General features: G+C 44.8%; 1 protein-coding gene across 3 annotated transcripts in view; it reads right to left on the reverse strand.

Annotated features, from left to right (window-relative positions):
* The window catches only part of ankle2 (ankyrin repeat and LEM domain containing 2), a 63,865-nt gene that overhangs the window by 6,258 nt on the left and 35,432 nt on the right, over positions 1–22,175 (reverse strand). For all 3 annotated transcript variants that reach the window (XM_070888090.1, XM_070888091.1, XM_070888092.1), the window contains exons 6-12: positions 21,383–21,505; positions 21,212–21,278; positions 17,690–17,871; positions 14,619–14,716; positions 11,331–11,521; positions 6,783–7,740; positions 3,200–3,331 (exon numbers count right to left, since the gene is read on the reverse strand). In XM_070888090.1, the coding sequence (XP_070744191.1) occupies positions 3,200–3,331; positions 6,783–7,740; positions 11,331–11,521; positions 14,619–14,716; positions 17,690–17,871; positions 21,212–21,278; positions 21,383–21,505 (1,751 nt within the window). The remainder of the gene's footprint in view (positions 1–3,199; positions 3,332–6,782; positions 7,741–11,330; positions 11,522–14,618; positions 14,717–17,689; positions 17,872–21,211; positions 21,279–21,382; positions 21,506–22,175) is intronic.

Raw genomic sequence — 22,175 nt, forward strand, 5'->3', positions numbered from 1 at the left:
ACGTGTTTTTCAAAGTAAGCATGAGGAATGCTTTGGCCATTCCTGAGATATGCAATATAAATTGCCCTGTTTTCCCTCTTATAGTCTGCTTCTAATACTTGAGATATATTACAAAGCATTTTAAATAGCTGTGTCTGTGTTGTTGATGTGATAATGCTCTCACTGAGGGAATAACAATTGCACTAATTATTAAATGAACTAGAATCATAGAAATTTACAGCACAGGAGGACATTTGGCCCATTGTATCTGCGCCAACTGAGCTACCCAGCCGAATCGTACTTTCCAGCTCTCGGTCTGTAGCCCTGCAGGTTACGGCACTTCAAGTGCACATCCAAGTACTTTTTAAATGTGATGAGGGTTTCTGCCTCTATCACCCTTTCAGGCAGTGAGTTCCAGACCCCCACCACCCTCTGGGTGAATAAAGGTTCTTCTCAACTCTCCTCTATTCCTTCTACCAATTATTTTAAAATCTATGCCTCCTGGTTTTTGGCCTCTCTGCTAAGGGGAATAGGTCCTTCCTATCCTGATTACTTGAAGAATCAGCCCAGAATTCCAGAGAACTGAATCCAGCTCAGCTGCATTCCTTCTCTTCCCCAAGTGGTAGCTGCAAATCGCCTCACGCGTGATAATGGATTGAAGTATCCAAGGTGTGTCAGTACTAAGCCCTTTTACCAGTGTCTTCAGGTTTGGGAAATGGTAGCTAGTGAGTGATGCCAATAACTACATCATTTTGATTCGAGTCCATTATCTTGATAAAGTTATACAAAAACTTCACAAATGTAATGCCAAGAACTTTACTGTGGCTCAATGCATATACAAAAGTCTCAATCTTCAACATCAAGCAGGAACAGCCTGCAACAAGAACTTGCTGTTCAGCTTAACAATTTAGCCCCCGATGGAAGTATCTGTATATAACCAGAAAATGGATGAACATATCGCCGCATCCTCATTCTCTGCCAAGTGATGATTGCCATGCTACTGGCCGTATTAGATCACATGGCTACTTTCTACCTCCACTAGCTGACAACAAATATCGATTATTTTCTAGAAAACTCACAAATATAACCTCACAGAAACACACACAAAAAGCTCTATAGCAAAATGTGGGAATTAAATCCTCTTGGCAATGAACAGGTTACAACAAGTCACATGTGGAATACTTGTCCTTTTGGTCAGCTTGCTTCCTGTCTCTCCTGAAGGTGGCGACTGTCTTGGGATACAATTGGATGGGTGCCAGCAACACTTTGTCACCATGGACTCAACCCAGGCCATTATTCACGTCCGAGCTGAGACCACGAGCATCAGCAGGCTGCTCGGCTCTACTGGCCCAATTCTGCCGGCGCAGTCTTCCCAGCATGATCAATGGTTAGCGTTTAAGACCAGGAATTTTCTCCTTCCTGAGTGGAGAGAGCTGGACTTAGGGGTATATGGGCACAAATCGTTGAAGGTGGCAGGGCAGGTGGAGAAAGCAGCTAAAAAGGCTCACGGGATCCTGGGCTTCATAGAGTGGAGATTATGGTGAACCTGTATAAAACGCTGGTTCGGCCCCAACTGGAGTATTGTGTCCAATTCTGGGCACCGCACTTTAGGAAGGATGTGAAGGCCTTAGAGAGGGTGCAGAAACGTTTTCACGAGAATGATTCCAGGAATGAAGGACGTTAGTTCTGTTGATAGACTGGAGAAGTTGGGGTTGCTCTCCTTATAACAGAGAAGATTGAGAGGAGATGTGATAGAAGTGTTCAAAATCATGAGGGGTCTGGAGAGGGTGGTTAGAGAGAAACTGTTCCCATTGGCAGAAGGGTCGAGAACCAGAGGACACAGATTTAAGGTGATTGGCAAAAGAACCAAAGGCGACAGAGCAAAAAACGTTTTTACACAGCGGGTATCTGCTCTAAAGATCTGGAATGCACGGCCTGAGAGGGTGGTGGAGGCAGACTCAATTTTATCTTTCAATAGGGAGTTGGGTAAGTATCTGAAGGACAAAGATTTGCAGGGCTATGAGGAAAGGGCAGGGGGGTGGGACTAGCTGAGAGCCTGCATGGGCTGGACAGGCCGAAAAGCCTCCTTCCACGCTGTAACCATGCTTTGATTCTATGAGGTCATTGTCGAGCACAACTGAGATGAGCGAACTCAGCACAGGCAGGGAATCAAACAGAAGATTTTGTGACCTGCGTGACTTGCTACTGGGCTTTTTAGGAATCTAGTATTGAAGATCAATGCACTATACATTTATGGGTTGTGTAGTGTAATGGTTGAGGTACTGGACGAACAACCCGGAGGCTGAAAGTTCCAATCCTACCGTGGCAAGACGCCAAACGGAATTCAGTAAATCTGGTCATTTGTAGGATGGCGGCAGCAAATAACAACCATGAAAGATGCTGGACAGTAAAAACTAAACTGGCTTACTGCCGTCCTACAGGGACGGCAACCTGCTGACCCCGGGGTCTGGGCTGGCCTGCACACATCTCCAGTCCCACACAATGTGGTTTGCTCCTAATGCCCTCGGAAAAGGACAAAAACAAGTGCGCCAGAGGTTCACCACGACCATCGCAGGGCAACCTGTGAGTGTCGCCAGAGTCACCCACACCCCGAGAACAATTAGACAAAGCTACATTTCAATCAGAATTTACAAGATAAAAACAGAACACCACTGGCCATGACTTTTTCTGTACAAAGACGCAGCAGGCGCATGGGAGCACCATCATCGGCAAGTTCCCCTCACCATCCTGACTTGGAAATATATCGGCCGTTCCTTCATCGTCGCTGGGTCACAATCCTGGAACTCCCTCCCTAACAGCACTGTGGGAGCACCTTCACCACACGGACTGCAGCGGTTCAAGAAGGCGGCTCACCACCACCTTCTCGAGGGGCAATTAGGGACGGGCAATAAATGCCGGCCTTGCCAGCGACGCCCACATCCCAGGAACGAATAAAAAACCCTTACACCTCCTTGGTGTATTATATTACAAAATACATAAAGGCAGTGTGGATTCTATTTCTTCAAAGTTTGGAAATAGCCGGCACGGGCCCGACAGGACAAGTGGCCTCCTTCTGTGCTGTAACCATTCTATGATTCTATGATAAGTAGGTCACTGTAAAAGGATCCTCCTTCTTCTTCTGAGGAGGTGCCAGTTAAATTCTCGATACTTAAGTTGATCTGTCTGAAAGTACGAGGCTTTCTTTGCTTTCGACACCCACCTCTGCATATCTGACACGGAGTAGAACTGCATGCTGCTCTTCCACTGAGTTAAACACGGGAAGGTCTGTGGGTCAATGTCAACACCACTCACTGCTGCTAGAACATCACTGTCAAGCTTAGTTGGTCCATCCCTGGGTGGGGGGAGGGGGGGGGGAGGAAGAAAAGAGGATTGTAGATGCTTCAAGAACAATTGAAAATGTTAACTTCAATGGCTTTAAATAAATAAAAAGCACAATATCCTTGCTTTTAAGAACATTCATTTGGTTTTCTCCTCTCCTCAAGGCTCGCTGGAGTTTGTTTCACACTTCTAGCAATCCTCCATTACCTCACTCGAGTGGCCATTTGTTACTCCTGAACATAGACAGTGAAGCTATTTGACGTTGCAAGGCATCGTATTCGGGCCTGATGTATGTACATTATAGCAAGTGCGAACCTTGGCTGATTTGTTTTCTGCCCCAGCCCAGAATGCGCAGGCCAATTGGAAAGACTCAACGAGACTCCCATCAGCTCGCTCAGCCCAGATCAGGAATGAAAGGCTGTTTATGATTGGTTCCAAATAGAGGGCAGGATCTCACAAAATTCCTTTTTAATAGCATATATTACTTTGTGTAATTTATGGTTGCAAAATCCCTACCTCTGACAGCAGGAGAATGCAGATTATAAAGGAAAATACTCCCACAAATAAACTAGCAGTAACTAATCTCCGAGGTGGATTTCTGCAATTGAATCAGATATTGGAAACTGTAACAGTGAGGATCAATGGTTCCGACTGTTTTATAATCCCAGATTAGATCATGGCCTTGAAATCAAAAGAACATAAGAAATAGGAGCAGGAGCAGGCCATAATGCCCCTCGAGCCTGCTCCACCATTTAATACGATCATAGCTGATTTGATAATGGACTCAGCTCCACTTCCCTGCCCGTTCTCCATAACCCCTTATTTCTTTATCGATTAAGAAACGGTCTATTTCTGTCTTAAATTTATTCAATGTCCCAGCTTCTATAGCTCTCTGAGGCAGTGAATTCCACAGATCCACAACTCTCAGAGAAGAAATTTCTCCTCGTCTCAGTTTTAAATGGGCGGTCCCTTATTCTAAGATTATGCCCTCTAGTTCTAGTCTCCCCCATCAGTGGAAACATCCTCTCTGCATCCACCTTGTCAAGCCCCCTCATAATCTTATACATTTTGATAAGATCACCTCTCATTCTGAACTCCAATGAGTAGAGGCCCAACCTACTCAACCTTTCCTCATAAGTCAACCCCCTCATCTCTGGAATCAACCTTGTGAACCTTCTCTGAACTGCCTCCAAAGCAAATATATCCTTTCGTAAATATGGAAACCAAAACTGCACGCAGTATTCCAGGTGTGGCTTCACCAATACCCTGTACAACTGTAGCCAGACTTCCCTGCTTTATACTCCATCCCCTTTGCAATAAAAGCCAAGATTCCATTGGCCTTCCTGATCATTTGCTGTACTTGCATACTATCCTTTTGTGTTTCATGCACAAGTACCCCCAGGTCCCGCTGTACTACAGCACTTGCAATCTTTCTCCATAATAACTTGCTCTTTGATTTTTCCTGCCAAAGTGCATGACCTTATACTTTCCAACATTATATTCCATCTGCCAAATTTTTGCCCACTCACTTAGCCTGTCTATGTCCTTTTGCAGATTTTTGTGTTCTCCTCACACATTGCTTTTCCTCCCATCTTTGTATCGTCAGCAAAATTGGCTACGTTACACTCGGTCCCTTCCTCCAAGTCGTTAATATAGATTGTAAATAGTTGGGGCCTGGTTACTGATTGCCAACCCGAGAATGAACCATTTATCCCGATTCTCTGTTCTCTGTTAGCCAGCCAATCCTCTATCCATGCTAATATATTACCCCCAACCCTGTGAACTTTTATCTTGCGCAGTGACCTTTTATGTGGCACCTTGTCAAATGCCTTCTGGAAGTCCAAATACACCACATCCACTGGTTCCCCTTTATCCACCCTGCCAACTATTTTATTTTTTTTGGTAAACTCCTTGTTTTAATCAGGGTGAGCAATGTCAGTGCTGAAAAAGGGACACTTCATTCACTCTGGAAATCCAGTGTCAGCAGCAAGCACCGCTGCCACCAGCAGGAAGGGCCACGTGCGGAGTAAGTGTGGCTCAGTGGGTAGCACTCTCGCTTCTGAGTCAGAAGGTTGTGGGTTCAAGTCCTACTCCAGGGACTTGAGCACAAAAAAAATCCAGGCCGACAGTCCCAGTGCAGTGCTGAGGGAGCGCTGCAATGTGTCGTCTTTCGGATGAGACGTTAAACCAAATGTTCTCAAATGGACGTAAAAGATCCCATGGCACTATTGCGACGAAGAGCAGGGGAGTTATCCCCAGTGTCCTGGGGCCAATATTTATCCCTCAATCAACATAACAAAACAGATTATCTGGTCATTATCACATTGCTGTTTGTGGGAGCTTGCTGTGTGCGTTTCCCACATTACAACAGTGACTACACTCCAAAAAGTACTTAATTGGCTGTAAATCGCTTTGAGACATCCAGTAGTCGTGAAAGGCGCTATATAAATGCAAGTCTTTCTTTCTTTAAGTTCTGTCCCAACAATGCATTTTAATCCAACTCCCTGTACAGTACCATTTCCTAAGCCACACATCCTAGTTTCTCGGAGTGAGCATGCCAAGTGCAAGATTGGGCTAGTTCCATCAGTCTAGGGGTGGAATTCAAAACAAGGCCAAAGAGGTGAAAGAACAATGTGCTAACATGTCCCCAGGGAAATTCTGTCCATTGATTCAATCATTTTGTTCAGATTCAGCTCCATTTCTTGTGCTCACAACACTCCATGTCCAATGATATTTTTACAGTGAAAGATAATAAATTGAAATCATTGCTGTACATTTGTGTACGCATTGTGCAGTTGATTACTGAGATATTTCAATAGTCAGAGTGTTGAATATTAAGCTGCTGATCCGAGCCAGGACAGTAGAGTGCGAACACTAAACATAGCCAGTTTCCCTGGACTGGGGGAGAAGAGAATAATCCCATGTTCCTGCTCCCATTCACCAACCTGTAACCTCTGTTAGAAAGGGTGTGCGTGTATACATACATGTACTCACACACGCATCAGGTGAGGAAAATGCCAGGCGTGGTTGAATAACCAAAGGCAGCAATGGTTCAAGCTCATGTATAAAGAATGGGCACGTGACGGAAGTGCGGAAGGACTGTAAATATGTTGGAACTTCCAGTATAGCTTGGTACCTTCAGACGAGGAGTGGAGAAAATCCTTACGCCAGCACTACCCCAACAGATGGATTATTATTGTTTAGTGTGCAAAGTCCTTGGACTTATGAATGTGCGTTCTAGTAAGCTCAAGGTAAATGGCAGCAATAAATACTTTGCTAAAATGATACGGTGTTTGCGCTAATGATAGAAGGAAGTTCCCGGCATTTTAATGTAGGAAAATAATCAACAAATGTAGGCTGGACTAGTTGTGTTAGGATATTTAGTGGTGTTCACCCAGCAGGAAATGCCAAGCACCCCACCATCACCTCCAATAAAACAAATCAATATATTATCAATTCCTTACCCGACCAGAAATATCCTTGTGGTAGTTCCTTTTCTCAAAGAGCCTGGGGTGTGCTTTGAAAGCAGTTGCTGTGCTTCTTCTGGGGACCTGCAGGTGATGTTGTCCAATTGCATATTGGGCCTCAAGTTCTGGTTGCTTTGAGATAGATTGGATTCCTGCGTTGAAAAATGCGCAGAAACCTCCCTCTCCAAAGCAGGAGAACTCCCTGTCCTAGAGGCTAGGTATGCATAGTTCTTCTGATTTTCAAGTTGTAAAGTGGCCACCTTTGACGTGCACAATGACAACGAATCAGAGATGTCGTCACTGACTTCTCCCACAGACTGCTTCTGGCTGGGCCCAGCAGTGAGAGATGGATTCTCTTCCCTCGTTTCTATTTCAGTCAGCTCATCAGTCTCCATTGGATCAGCGTTATTATGTTCAGTATCCTGGTTACACGCAGAGCTTTTTTCATGAGCTACCAATCCAGACCCATTACCGTCCTTTAACTCTGCCATTACTTCACTCTCGCACTCCTCTAGAGATTCGATAAATCTGTCAGAAAACAAATTGCTCTCTTCGTCGTCGTACAGTGAAAGCTTTTCGAATTCAGCCATGAGGTTAGAAACGGGGGAGAGGACACCTTCTGACTCAGACATGGTAAATGATCGAGGACATCGCCCGCCAGTCTTTTCATTAGCAACAGGTGAACAAACTCCATTTAAATTAGGCGCAATCTCTTTGTCGGGCTTACTTAGATTGTCCGTAGAATCAATAATGTCTGCTGTGCGCTGCACTGGAAGTATATGGCACCCGTTTTCTTCAATGGCACCAGGGCTATTTCCAGGTATAACCATCGACTTGCTGACGTTCAATGCAGCATTTTGTCTATTTTTTAATTCTTCTAAACTAATGTCATCGTCACCATCATCATCCAGAAAAGCACCGACAGAGATAGAGTTGCAGTATTTACTGGTTTTACCTGTTTAATGGGGGGGAAAGAACAAGTTCTGATTGCATTATCCCAACACAAAGTCCTTAATAATCAGAATAATTACTTGAATTTAGTTGAAAATGATTAATCCTCACTAATATTGCTTTTTAAACATCAGGTGGTGAGAATGTGGAACTCGCTACCACAGGGAGTGGTTGAGGTGAATAGTATCGATGCATTTAAGGGGAAGCTAGATAAACACATGAGGGAGAAAGGGAGAGAAGAATATGTTTACGGGGCAAGATGAAGTGGGAAATAATCACAGAAAACGCTGGAAATACTCAGCAGGTCAGGCAGCATCTGTGGAGAGAAACAGAGTTAATGTTGACCTTTATCAGAATCGAGTAAAGTGAAGTAAAGTGGGAGGAGGCTCGTATGGAGCATAAACACCGGCAGAGATGTGTGGGGCCGGTTTGTGTGCAGTAAATTTTATCTAGATATGAATGACTATGGTTAACGTCTTTCTCCTCTGTTGATTTGCTGAATGTGTCCGTTTAAACCTAATCATGGAAACTGCTCCAAATAAAGTTACAGAAGTAAATGAAGGTACTCCCATCATTCCTGAGCTAACCACAGGAGGTCCTCGTGAGGGAGCGGCTGAATTGCCCTGCCCTTCAACTTGCCCTTGTCCTGTGTGGAAGTGCTCGGTCTCTACTTGCAACCCTGCTGTCACAAACCGTGTCTTGAGATAGTAAACCTTACTCGTGACTGGGACCGAGATTAGAATCACATGTACTACCCTACCTCCATGTCAGCGCTCCAATCCCACGACAGTAACCAGCTGCCCCTTTAAAAGGTTATAAGTAGCCATTGTTACAAAAAAAACACTCTGCTTGTGGCTTGTATATTTACTGTGTGAAATTTTGCTCCTTGAGTCAACCTCTTTTCTCCTCTGGTTTACAACAACATGTTTCGAGTAAGCACGAAATGTCGTAGTGGAGCATACGGAACACTTTATTGATACACAATACTGATGATTGGCCTTTAACTGTACACCGAGAGTAGCCTTTCTATATTTTTCGAGCCCTCTGAGATACTGTTGAAAACTATGAACCTTCATGCATCATATTTTGACTTACAAAGGAAAATAACTGTAATGATGTACCTATTCCCAAATCCTTTGAAAACAGACTATTCAGGTAAACAGTTTGCAGTTGTTGACTTCAGGACTACTTCCCTTAAACAAGACTTCCTGACGGTAACAGTTGCTAACATCTCTGAATTCCAACTAATGGACTCGCTATCTCCGTTTTATTACCCAAGTTACATTTTATTACCTACACTCATTTCCTTACACAAGCACTTTACATATTAGAAGACAAGCCATGCCTTCTCCTCACCAACTTCAAAGTCATCCGGTTTATATTGTAGAGCCGGTTGTTTTAAGACACAAAGTGCCGGATTTTTGCTGCGTTTTGACCCTCTGTGACGAAAACCCGCTCGCAGAGCCCGGGGGGGATCCTGGGCTCGCTGTTTACGGCGGCGATGGGGCGTACCGCCGGAGAGAAGTGTGGCGGACGTGTAACGGCACGGGTTGCGTTACCGACTGAGTTTCGGCACTCTCCAACTCGTACGCCGCGCCCAGAATAGCGACAGGTCAAACCTGTCGGCGTAGCCCTGCCAGCAGCGGTCAGTAAGAACATGTTTGGCTGTTAACCCTTAACTCCCCAAGATGTCCAACATACATCTTCTCCAGAATGTCCAACAGAAATACAGTCAAGTCCACTTCCACACAATCCAGCTTCTGTTAGAAGCTTCAACTATTTCTAACGCTGAAAATGAAAGGTGGTGTGGGTTTGCAAACAGCAGTTCCTGCATTACTTTGTTACCTATAGCACGGGCAGGGGTGGCCTTGTGGTAACTGCAACAGGGAACCAATTTCCTATTCTTGGCACAAAAAGTGATGATAGTTTTTTTCTCCAGTACAATTGCTGGACTGTATACTATTGGCAAATACATTCATCCTTTATTTGGGAGTTAATGAATATGTGTTGAGAAGGTGTGGGGATGATTAAAGCTGTGTTTTACAGTAGGTCCTTTATCAAGGTGCGTTATATAGAGGGCCTTATGGAGGCAATCTGTTTCCTGCATTTGAGTAAAGCATCTGTATAAATCCAATCACAACTACTCTGCCAGTAAGGTAAAAGCCTCATTATTTGATCCAACAAACCAAAAAAAAAGGCAAACTCCAAATTTGCTTGGCCAAACAGATTCATATACAAATATCTATACATAGTTTGACTAAAATTATGGGATACTCGAATCCTAATGAGGTGCTTGCATAGGTTTTTCTCTGGAACAAGGGAAGTTCAGGGAGTGAATATAATAGAGGTTTCAAGAGGGTAGATAGAGAGAAAGGTTGCTTCCACCTGGTGTGAGAAATACGAGGGCAGACTGGTCCCTGACCTAACCTCGAGCGCTGCAATGGTGAGGCGTTTTTAACCACATATACCGATCTTACTCAAAAACACCGTACACAGAGAGGGCTAAAGGTTCTTCGTGTGTATACTTAAGAACATAAGAAATAGGAGCAGGAGTCGGCCATTTGGCCCCTCGAGCCTGCTCCACCATTCAAAAGATCATGGCTGATCTGATCCTGGCCTCAACTCCACTTCCCTGCCCGCTCCCCATAACCCTTGACTCCCTTATCGTTCAAATATATTCAATGACCCAGCCTCCACAGCTCTCTCAGGTAGAGAATTTACTTAACTGTGTCTTTCTCTCTCACCAAAGTTTGGAATTCTGGCATGAGTTCACCAGACACAGCACATCTTAGTGCAGTTTAACATAGAAACATAGAGCGCAGAAGGAGGCCATTTCGGCCCATCATGTCTGCGCCGGCCGACAAAGAGACGCACGGCCCTCGGTCAGCAGCCCTAAAGGTTACATATAAACCTATGAACAATGACGGAAAGGTAAAGAGCATCCAGCCCAACCAGTCCGCCTCACACAACTGCGACACCCCTTACACTAAAACATTCGACACTGCACCCCAACCGGAGCCATGTGATCTCCTGTAGAGAGGCAAAAACCAGATAAAAACCCAGGCTAATTTAGGGGAAAAAAATCTGGGAAAATTCCTCTCCGACCCATCCAGGTGATCGAAACTAGTCCAGGAGATCACCCTGTCTTCTAGGTATTAGTCCAGCGGTTGTGAGCGGTACTCTGGTTCCAGCAGAGTGATTGCAGACTCTCACAATGATATGCGCCTGACCCGCCCCTGCTCTCTATCCACACCGTGATTGGACGCTATTTGCCCTTTGTCATGCCGTGCCCTGTTGGAGCTGCTCGTTATTGGTTGGGCTTGCTTTCATCTGCTGGCCTGGAGCGGTTATTGACATGGCATTCAAGCTGATTACCGTGACAGCTCCTCTCTCCACACAATGCTGTGGCTGTTTCCATGCAATTAGCCACATCTGGATTCCTAATTGGCCCCGTGTGGCGAGTGGGTGATGTATTGGGCGACAGTAAGAGTGCACAGCTCATGTGGAAGAGCTGTCATCGGCACAGGGACAATAGGTCAAGTGGCCTCTTCCTGTGCTGTAATTGCTAGGATTTTAGGTTACTTTTACACTTACCACTTGGCGGAGGACTTTTGAATCTATTGCAGATATAGATGTCTCCTTCCAGTTCAGTCCTTTTACTCAGTTCCTTTTTGCTCAGGTATTCTTCTATTTTTCGGATTCCTTCAGGTGCCGCAAGATCAATAAAACAGCCAAGAAATTCCCAGTATTCAGCCCATGGATGCCCCATTTCATGAGCTAAATCCCTGAAATGAAAGTTATTTCATTATAAATGCACATATTGAAAATGCGACAGTGAGGGATTAAAAAGCCTTCCATGGTACAGTGAACGTAAGTTTTACTGCTAAAGGATATTTGATAGAACTGAAGTAAGTTACAGGTGTGGAATACACACATTATACCTGTCTTACATAATGTGTGTGAATCAAGGGTAAATGCAGTGATTCTGCACTCCCAGAGGGGAGCTATACTTGGCAAATTCTCCCGACAATCTCTAAGCTTATCAATCCCACTATTCCATTTTGATCATGTGTATAATTGTATACCTACTGCTGTGATCTTTGGGCTAGATAATAGTCTGGACTTTTCCTTAACACAGTTTCCTTTCCCTTTTCCCCTCTGACGTAACCGACTCTTGCTTAGGTTGGGTTGAATGGGTGTTGGCAATGGCCATTCTTCACGTGGCCTAGACACAGGAGGTATCAGGAGGCTATTCAACTGTCGAGAGAATCACATTACATGATGGCGTTTCAGGTGACCCCCACAAACGCATACTTTACAGGAAGGAGTAAGCAGGAGAGGGAACGATGGCTGTATTTTTACCACCCCAGCCCTCCGGTGGCTACTACAGCAGAGGCCAACTAACTCGGCATAAACTGAGAATTAACCCTAGGACCTTCTGGCCTGCAACGTTTGGGTACTATACTAGGTCGGTGGCTTCACTCCCTAAACGATCGGGGGAATGGTCAACGCTATCTATTTTACGTTTAAATAAGAATTAGGAGCAGGAGTAGGCTATTCGGCCCCTCGAGCCTGCTCACAAGTCAGTATCATGGCTGATCTTCTACCTCAACACTTTCCTGCACTATCCCTATATCACTTGATTCCCTTATTATCCAAAAATCTATCGATCTCAGCTTTGAATATACTCAAGGACTGAGCATCCACAGCCCTCTGGAGCAGAGAATTCCAAAGATTCACCACCCTCTGAGTGAAGAAATTCCTCCTCCTCAGTCCTAAATCGTTGACCCCTTATCCTGAGAATGTAACCCCTGGTTCTAGACTCTCCAGCCAGGGGAAACATCCCCCTGCATCTACCCTGTCAATCCCCCTCAGAATCTTATGTTTCCAATGAGATCACCTCTTCTTCTAAACTCCACAGAGTATCGGCCCAATTAACTCAATCCTCGTGTTAATTGATTTTTAGAAACAACATTTTCAGAAATGCGGCTTGAAAACCTCTGTGGTGAAGACTGCGATTTGTGTGTATGGTGGGGGTGAAGGGAGGGAGGGAAGTGTATGGTGTACACGGCCGGACAATATCTGGATGGGGTGGGCTTACTTACCTCGATGGTCTAGTCATGTCCTCCATGTAATGGGAATAGAAAGTGTGAAGATTGCAGTTTCTAAAATCAATTAACATGATAATGCCAAAAATTTGATAATTAACTCAATAACGCGCACATCTTGAGAGCTTTTTACTATTCAAACATTAAAGTAAGCAACAAAATGGAGAAAGTGCAACATAGAAACATATAAAATAGGTGCAGGAGTAGGCCATTCGGCCCTTCAAGCCTGCACCGCCATTCAATGAGTTCATGGCTGAACATGCAACTTCAGTACCCCATTCCTACTTTCTCGCCATACCCCTTGATCCCCCGAGTAGTAAGGACTACATCTAACTCCTTTTTGAATATATTTAGTGAATTGGATTCAACAACTTTCTGTGGTAGAGAATTCCACAGGTTCACCACTCTCTGGGTGAAGAAGTTTCTCCTCATCTTGGTCCTAAATGGCTTACCCCTTATCCTTAGACTGTGACCCTTGGTTCTGGACTTCCCCAACATTGGGAACATTCTTCCTGCATCTGACCTGTCTAAACCCATCAGAATTTTAAACGTTTCTATGAGATCCCCTCTCATTCTTCTGAACTCCAGTGAATACAAGCCCAGTTGATCCAGTCTTTCTTGATATATCAGTTCCGCCATCCCGGGAATCAGTCTGGTGAACCTTCGCTGCACTCCCTCAATAGCACGAATGTCCTTCCTCAAGTTAGCAGACCAAAACTGTACACAATACTCCAGGTGTGGCCTCACCAAGGCCCTGTACAACTGTAGCAACACCTCCCTGCCCCTGTACTCAAATCCCCTCGCTATGAAGGCCAACAGGCCATTTGCTTTCTTAACCGCCTGCTGTACCTGCATGCCAACCTTCAATGACTGATGTACCATGACACCCAGGTCTCGTTGCACCTCCCCTTTTCCTAATCTGTCACCATTCAAATAATAGTCTGTCTCTCTGTTTTTACCACCAAAGTGGATAACCTCACATTTATCTACTTTATACTTCATCTGCCATGCATTTGCCCACTCACCTAACCTATCCAAGTCACTCTGCAGCCTCATAGCATCCTTCTCGCAGCTCACACTGCCACCCAACTTAGTGTCATCCGCAAATTTGGAGATACTACATTTAATCCCCTCGTCTAAATCATTAATGTACAATGTAAACAGCTGGGGCCCCAGCACTGAACCTTGTGGTTCCCCACTGGCGCCAGAGGGACTGGAGTGCATCGTTACCGCCGGCAACCAAATTTTAATGTGATTTTATATGTTTTAAAGTCTAATTTATTTTAAATGCCGGTTTTAGTGTCCCCCTCCCCTTTTATAGGGGGCACTTGAAAAAAAATGATTTTAGTACCCCCAAAAAACCAACAAAAAAAATTACAAAAAAACCACAAAAAAGGGCCTCAAAAAATGTTTGGAGTGTCCCCCAGATCGGGGGGCACTTGATTTAATGTTTATTGTTTACTTTTTCTCCCAAAAAGAGTTGTGGTACCCCACTAGTCACTGCCTGCCACTCTGAAAAGTACCCATTTCCTCCTACTCTTTGCTTCCAGTCTGCCAACCAGTTCTCAATCCACGTCAGCATACTACCCCCAATCCCATGTGCTTTAACTTTGCACATTAATCTCTTGTGTGGGACCCTTTGTTCTAAACGAAAGAGTACCAGCAGGGAATCAAACAAGGAAGTCAAATACTTCCACTATCGTAGCAACAGCCTACCTCACTCAGACAGTGGTTTATGTTACCCGTTGCAGCTGGATTTATGCGGTGTCCTTACCTTCCAACTCTCTCGTAGCCTCGCTCAGCATCTGCCTTTTTAAATTGGCTTGTTCTTTCTCGGGACGGAGTTTTCCATACTCTCCGAAATTCGTCTGCCTAAATTGATTCAAGGAATAAATAAAAAGAAAAATTGACTTGAGTACAAATAAATTGTATCTGTTCTAATTTTTGAAAATCTATTTTCCCACAACAAACACATTAGAGTAATACCTGGATGGACCTGTTATATACAGTAGGTTTGACAGCAACATTCCCGATAAGCTGCGCAGCTCTCTGCCAATCCCATGCAGCCCGGGACCGGCCTTTGCAATGTTAAGGTTCGCGCATGTCCAAAAATGTGAATGGACCCCGCGCACCCAAAACAAAACAACAGGGAACATTGTTTGAAACATAGAATTGAAACATAGAAAATAGGTGCAGGAGTAGGCCATTCGGCCCTTCTAGCCTGCACCGCCATTCAATGAGTTCATGGCTGAACATGCAACTTCAGTATCCCATTCCTGCTTTCTCGCCATACCCCTTGATCCCCCTAGTAGTAAGGACTTCATCTAACTCCCTTTTGAATATATTTAGTGAATTGGCCTCAACAACTTTCTGTGGAAGAGAATTCCACAGGTTCACCATGCTCTGGGTGAAGAAGTTTCTCCTCATCTCGGTCCTAAATGGCTTACCCCTTATCCTTAGACTGTGACCCCTGGTTCTGGACTTCTCCAACATTGGGAACATTCTTCCTGCATCTAACCTATCTAAACCCGTCAGAATTTTAAACGTTTCTATGAGGTCCCCTCTCATTCTTCTGAACTCCAGTGAATACAAGCCCAGTTGATCCAGTCTTTCTTGATAGGTCAGTCCCACCATCCCGGGAATCAGTCTGGTGAACCTTCGCTGCACTCCCTCAATAGCAAGAATGTTCTTCCTCAAGTTAGGAGACCAAAACTGTACACAATAGTCCAGGTGTGGCCTCACCAAGGCCCTGTACAACTGTAGCAACACCTCCCTGCCCCTGTACTCAAATCCCCTCGCTATGAAGGCCAACATGCCATTTGCTTTCTTAACCGCCTGCTGTACCTGCATGCCAACCTTCAATGACTGATGTACCATGACACCCAGGTCTCGTTGCACCTCCCCTTTTCCTAATCTGTCACCATTCAGATAATAGTCTGTCTCTCTGTTTTTACCATCAAAGTGGATAACCTCACATTTATCCACATTATACTTCATCTGACATGCATTTGCCCACTCACCTAACCTATCCAAGTCGCTCTGCAGCCTCATAGCATCCTCCTCACAGCTCACACTGCCACCCAACTTCGTGTCATCCGCAAATTTGGAGATACGACATTTAATCCCCTCGTCTAAATCATTAATGTACAATGTAAACAGCTGGGGCCCCAGCACAGAACCTTGCGGTAACCCCACTAGTCACTGCCTGCCATTCTGAAAAGTCCCCATTTACTCCTACTCTTTGCTTCCTGTCTGCCAACCAGTTCTCAATCCACGTCAGCACACTACCCCCAATCCCATGTGCTTTAACTTTGCACATTAATCTCTTGTGTGGGACCTTGTCGAAAGCCTTCTGAAAGTCCAAATATACCACATCAACTGGTTCTCCCTTGTCCAGTCTAGTGGAAACATCCTCAAAAAATTCCAGAAGATATGTCAAGCATGATTTCCCTTTCACAAATCCATGCTGACTTGGACCTATCATGTCACCTCTTTCCAAATGCGCTGCTATGACATCCTTAATAATTGATTCCATCATTTTACCCACTACTGAGGTCAGGCTGACCGGTCTATAATTCCCTGTTTTCTCTCTCCCTCTTTTTTTAAAAAGTGGGGTTACATTGGCTCCCCTCCACTCGATAGGAACTGATCCAGAGTCAATGGAATGTTGGAAAATGACTGTCAATGCATCCGCTATTTCCATGGCCACCTCCTTAAGTACTCTGGGATGCAGACCATCAGGCCCTGGGGATTTATCGGCCATCAATTTCCCCAACACAATTTCCCGACTAATAAAGATTTCCCTCAGTTCCTCCTCCTTACTAGACCCTCTGACCCCTTTTATATCCGGAAGGTTGTTTGTGTCCTCCTTAGTGAATACTGAACCAAAGTACTTGTTCAATTGGTCCGCCATTTCTTTGTTCCCCTGGTAGCAGAGGATGGTTTGAGAGCCTTGCTGGTTATGCGATCGTTGGTAAGTCTTTGATCCCTTCTTCGAAAATGCCCCCTCCCAAACCACCCGCAATTGGTTGAACTTCTACAGGGAGATTAGAGGGGAACATCTGACCACACGGCAGAGATCTGCCCCACTCAACCCAGCCGTTCACAAGTGGTCCCAGAGCTACACAGTTCCCTCTGGCCATGTACACATCTACTGATAACCTTTTCAATTCTGATTCACTTGTGAGTGAAACTGTGGTAACGTTGGTGTTTGCTGGTGAAAAGTAAAGCCCTTTCGATATTTATAAGTACATTCAGCTCCATTTGATGACTATTTAAAAAAAATTTTGGAAAATTCTGTGAAAACTTTTGTTTGAGCAAATTGTTAAATCTCTAACTTCATCCAATTCGGATGAAAGGTCATCGGCCTGAGACGTTATCTCTGTTTTTCTCTCTCTACAGAAGCTGCCTGACCTGCTGAGTATTTCCAGCATTTTCTGTTTTTATTCCCCGAACGCTGCCATTTTCTGGCATTCCTTCAACTGTTCTTCCAGCCGTAATATATTAGCCTGTTAGTGGAGATGTAGGGAAGCAGTGAATGAACCAGCAATCAGTACAATTCAGGAAAGATAATTGTCCATGATCACTGAGGGTCACACAGGAAGGTTTTATTTTGTCTGGAGGACTTGCAAGGAGATGCAATAGTGATTTTTTTCACAAAGCTTTGGATTGGCTTAGATCCCTTAAAGCCCAAAAGTTTGTGTGTGTTTGTATGATGCAATTCTAAGGATAATGCCAAAACATATATGTACCATCAGAATAGTTGCATCATATGAACATGTTATATTCAATTATCATGAGAAATCTAACGTGAGAATTTTAACTTTAAAGAAGTGAAACGGTCACCTTGGATGGAGTCATGGGTCCTGCAAATGCTCTGACTGCCATAACTGGATCCGTGGGATTCCCAGTGTGCCTCGGTAAAGACGTAGAATGCAGCTTATCTGACTGATCAGGTGACCAGGGAGAACCAATGACAGGTGGGGACGAGTTGTCAGTATCTCTTAGCAATGGCACATAATATCGATCTGAAACAGAATATCAGCATTTGAATTTTAGCATCAGCGGCTATGTGTACTCGCGGTGACTGAAAATCCTAAAACAGAACAAGACACTTAAACATCACACAGGCCGAAAGCAGCCAGCGTGATAGCAGAGCAACTGAAATTAGGAAACCGAATAGAGCCAGATACAGAAATTGTGATCTTCATGTTAAATCTCCCAGATCATCACAGCCTTTGGGCAGCAATTTAAGCACCCTGTTTTCAAACAAAGCAATTCTACAAATAGGCACATAGTTCAAGTTGGTCTGCTTGTCTGACATCCAGTTCTGGATGAGCAGAAATTTTCGACAATTGAATATTGGGAAGACTGAAGCCATTGTTTTCGGTCCCCGCCACAAACTCCGTTCCCTAGCCACTGACTCCATCCCTCTCCCCAACTCCTGTCTGAGGCTGAACCACACTGCACGCAACCTTGGTCTCATATTTGACCCTGAAATAGATTTTCGATCACATAACCACAGCATAACTAAGACCGCCTATTTCCACCTCTGTAACATCGCCAGTCTCCGCCCTTGCCTCAGCTCATCCGCTGCTCAAACCCTCATCCGTGCCTTTGTTACCTTTAGACTTGACTATTCCAACACACCCCTGGCTGGCCTCCCACATTCTACCCTACGTAAACTAGAGGTGATCCAAAACTTGGTTGGCCAGTGTCCTAACTCGCACCAAGTCCCACTCACCTATCACCCCAGTCCTCACTGACCTACATTGGCTGCCGAATAAGTAGCACCTTGATTTAAATTTTTTTTAATTAAAGTTTTTGGTCACCTGTGCTAACTTCGACTTATGTGGCTCGGTGTCAAATTTTTAACTCTCATAATACTCCTGTGAAGCGTCTTGGGATGTTTCACTATTTTAAAGGCGCTATATAAATACAAGTTGCTGTTGGGCAAGAGTTGATATAATTTGCATGATCTGTTCTCGAAAATGATGAGACTAGGGCGAAATAGATTTGTTCAAGGTGGGATGTGCAGAATTAGCACCACCTTCTGGAGAGACATCAGTACCACGGGATAATAGGCACCATTTGTTGAACATTCCTACGCCTACTGGTCCTAAACACGACACTTGAACTCAAATCTCACCGATATACGCAAGAAGGTACGCTTTGCGACAAGCTGAAGCAGCGTGACTATACCCCAATTAGAACAAACACTTGGGAATCATCTAAAAGTGAGGAAATACCAAGGAGCCTGGGGATGCTTCCTGGAGGGTAACGTGGCACAAGGGTTCTTTCTACCCCCACCCCTCGAAAAACACTACCTGGAAGTAGAGGTGACAGGGAAATAAGCCAATAGGAGTGACAGACTGAAGACTGACAATGCAAGATGTTGGGGAAGTCCAGAACCAGGGGACACAGTCTAAGGATAAGGGGTAATCCATTTAGGACTGAGATGAGGAGAAACTCCTTCACTCAGAGAGTTGTGAACCTGTGGAATTCTCTACCGCAGAAAGTTGTTGAGGCCAGTGCGTTTGATATATTTAAAAGGGCATTAGATGTGGCCCTTACGGCTAAAGGGATCAAGGGGTATGGAGAGAAAGCAGGAATGGGGTACTGAAGTTGCATGATCAGCCATGATCATGTTGATGGTGGTGCAGGCTCGAGGGGCCAAATGGCCTGCTCCTGCACCTATTTTCTATGTTTCTCAGTGATCGCAGCCTATAGGCCACTAGGTAACCAGGACGCCACAGGGGCAAGAACATTGGAACGAGATCAGGTTCTACAGAGGGCGAGTGGAGCCAATTCTCCACCCAGGCAGTGAGGCTGAAAATTATCCCCTTTGTTCTCTCTCTCCCTTGGCTAACAAAACCAAATAAACTGCTTGAACCCTTCAATACACACACACTGCACCCAGCACGGGCCCTGTACTGCCAACAAACCTAATGTGCTTTCCTGCAGTGAAAATATACATGTCATCACTAGAGAGACTAGAACTAGGGGGCATAATCTTAGAATAAGGGGCCGCCCATTTAAAACTGAGATGAGGAGGAATTTATTTTCTCAGAGGATTATGGATCTGTGGAATTCGCTGCCTCAGAGAGCTGTGGAAGCTGGGACATTAAATAAATTTAAGACAGAGATAGACAGTTTCTTAACCGATAAGAGAATAAGGGGTTATGGGGAGTGGGCAGGAGTCCATGATCGGATCAGCCACAATCGTATTGAATGGCGGAGCAGGCTCGAGGGGCCATATGGCCTACTCCTGCTCCTATTTCTTATGTTCTTATTATGTATCACAAAATATGCATGCAAACCTTTTTGAAAGTATAAATGAAAAAAGCCTTGCAAATCATAATTTGCATTAAAGGGGAAGGAACGTCTAGCGGGAGGACTTTCTGTACAACCTACTTCCCCTTGCTTCCATAAGCACCTAAGAATTAGGAGCAGGAGTAGGCCATTCGGCCCCTCGAGCCTGCTCCGCCATTCAATAAGATCTTGGCTGATCTTCTACCTCACCTGCACTGTCCCCACATCCCTCGATTCCCTTAATATCCAAAATTCTATCGATCTCTTGTCTTGAATATACAACTATTGAGCCACCACAGCTCTCTGGGGTAGGGAATTCCAAAGATCCACCACCCTCTGAGTGACGAAGTTTCTCCTCATCTCAGTCCTATATTTCTTCTGACAATAGAGTCGGAAGTACATAAGTTGCCTGTTGAACGCAGCATGTTAAGAGTCTCACGGAAGATTGCCATTTTGGGTCTCCATCACTCCTCTCTTACTCCAGTAATGCATGTTGCTGCATGCCCCAGAACACCTCCAATCACTTTAGCAGGCCAGACCTTCAGACTAGCCACAGAGCTGATCGAGAGCCTTCCAATCCCTGAAGGCCTGTCACGATGTTCCCTTTACGCTGGGAAGGACCACCCGTGCAGCCAGCTCGTCGACTTTTCAATGAGGCCTTAAAGGGGCCGCGACCCAAAAGAAAAATGAATGGGATCATTGCCGGTCACATAAGAAATAGGAGCAGGAGTCGGCCATTTGGCCCCTCGAGCCTGCTCCGCCATTTAATAAGATCATGGCTGATCTGATCTTGGCCTCAACTCCACTTCCCTGCCCGCTGCCCATAACCCTTTACTCCCTTATCAGTCACAAATCTGTGTATTTCCACCTTAAATATATTCAATGACCCAGCCTCCACAGCTCTCTGGGGTAGAGAATTCCAAAGATTCACAACCCTCAGAGAAGAAATTCCTCCTCGTCACGGACACAAAGACTGTGAGCATCATTATAACAATTATTACTGTGCACTGGCGCAGCATCCCATTTTGTTAAATCCTTAGTCACAGTTTGACTAACCTTGTAAATACTCTCTGATCTTTTCCTTTAGCTCCTCCGATTTAGTTTTACTCCTTTCGCAGATCACCTATGAGGCAAAAGAAAATTAGTAACCATCTTCATTTTGCTCACAAAAGAAACTTTAATTTAATACCACTTAAGGAAAAAAAAAGAGAGATTCTGAAACCTTACCTCCATAGGAGTATGATCATACTTGTTCTTTGAAATCTTGCAGGTATCAGGATGTGAACACAATGCATTGACCACTTCTGCATGCCCAAACTTACAGGCAAAGTGTAACGGTGTGTCAAAACCCTGAAAGTTAAAGGAGAGGATTTTCGGAGGGGCTTTGTCGCATCAGATGTTTTCTAAATGGAATTCTTACAACTGAACATGGCAAACCAATGCATTTACTTTCAAGCTTACTAAAACCCCACATTTCTAGTTCACGGAATAAAAAAAGGACATGGATTTGAAGTCCTTTGGTAGGAAAGGGAGCAGGGTTTTTTTTTGATTAGTAGCACACGTGTAGGAAATAAACGCAGGTTTCTTTCCTTTAAAATATGAATGTGTCAATTTTCTTCCCACCAATGCTGGCAGAGCCGCATTTATTGCCCATCCCAAGGGGCGCTGGGACGGTGGTGGCGGGCTTTCTCCTTCCGCTGCTGCACTCCTTGTGGCGTTCGGTAGGGAATTCCAGGATTTTGAACCAGCAACAGTGAAGAACGAATGGCCGTATGTGTCCCAGTCACGAGTGCGAGACGGAGGGGAACCTGGAAGGGGTGATCCTCCAGTGACACAAATACAAGTTGTTGTTGTCTCCGCCCTTGCCTCAGCTCAACTGCTGCTGAAACCCTCATCCCTGCCTTTGTTACCTCTAGACTTGACTATTCCAACGCACTCCTGGCTGGCCTTCCACATTCTACCTTACGTAAACCTAGAGGGTGATCCAGAACTTGGTCCTAACTCGCACCAAGTCCCGCTC

The sequence above is a fragment of the Pristiophorus japonicus genome, chromosome 8 (genome assembly GCF_044704955.1).
Source record: "Pristiophorus japonicus isolate sPriJap1 chromosome 8, sPriJap1.hap1, whole genome shotgun sequence".
In the NCBI taxonomy this organism is placed as follows: Eukaryota; Metazoa; Chordata; class Chondrichthyes; family Pristiophoridae; genus Pristiophorus; species Pristiophorus japonicus.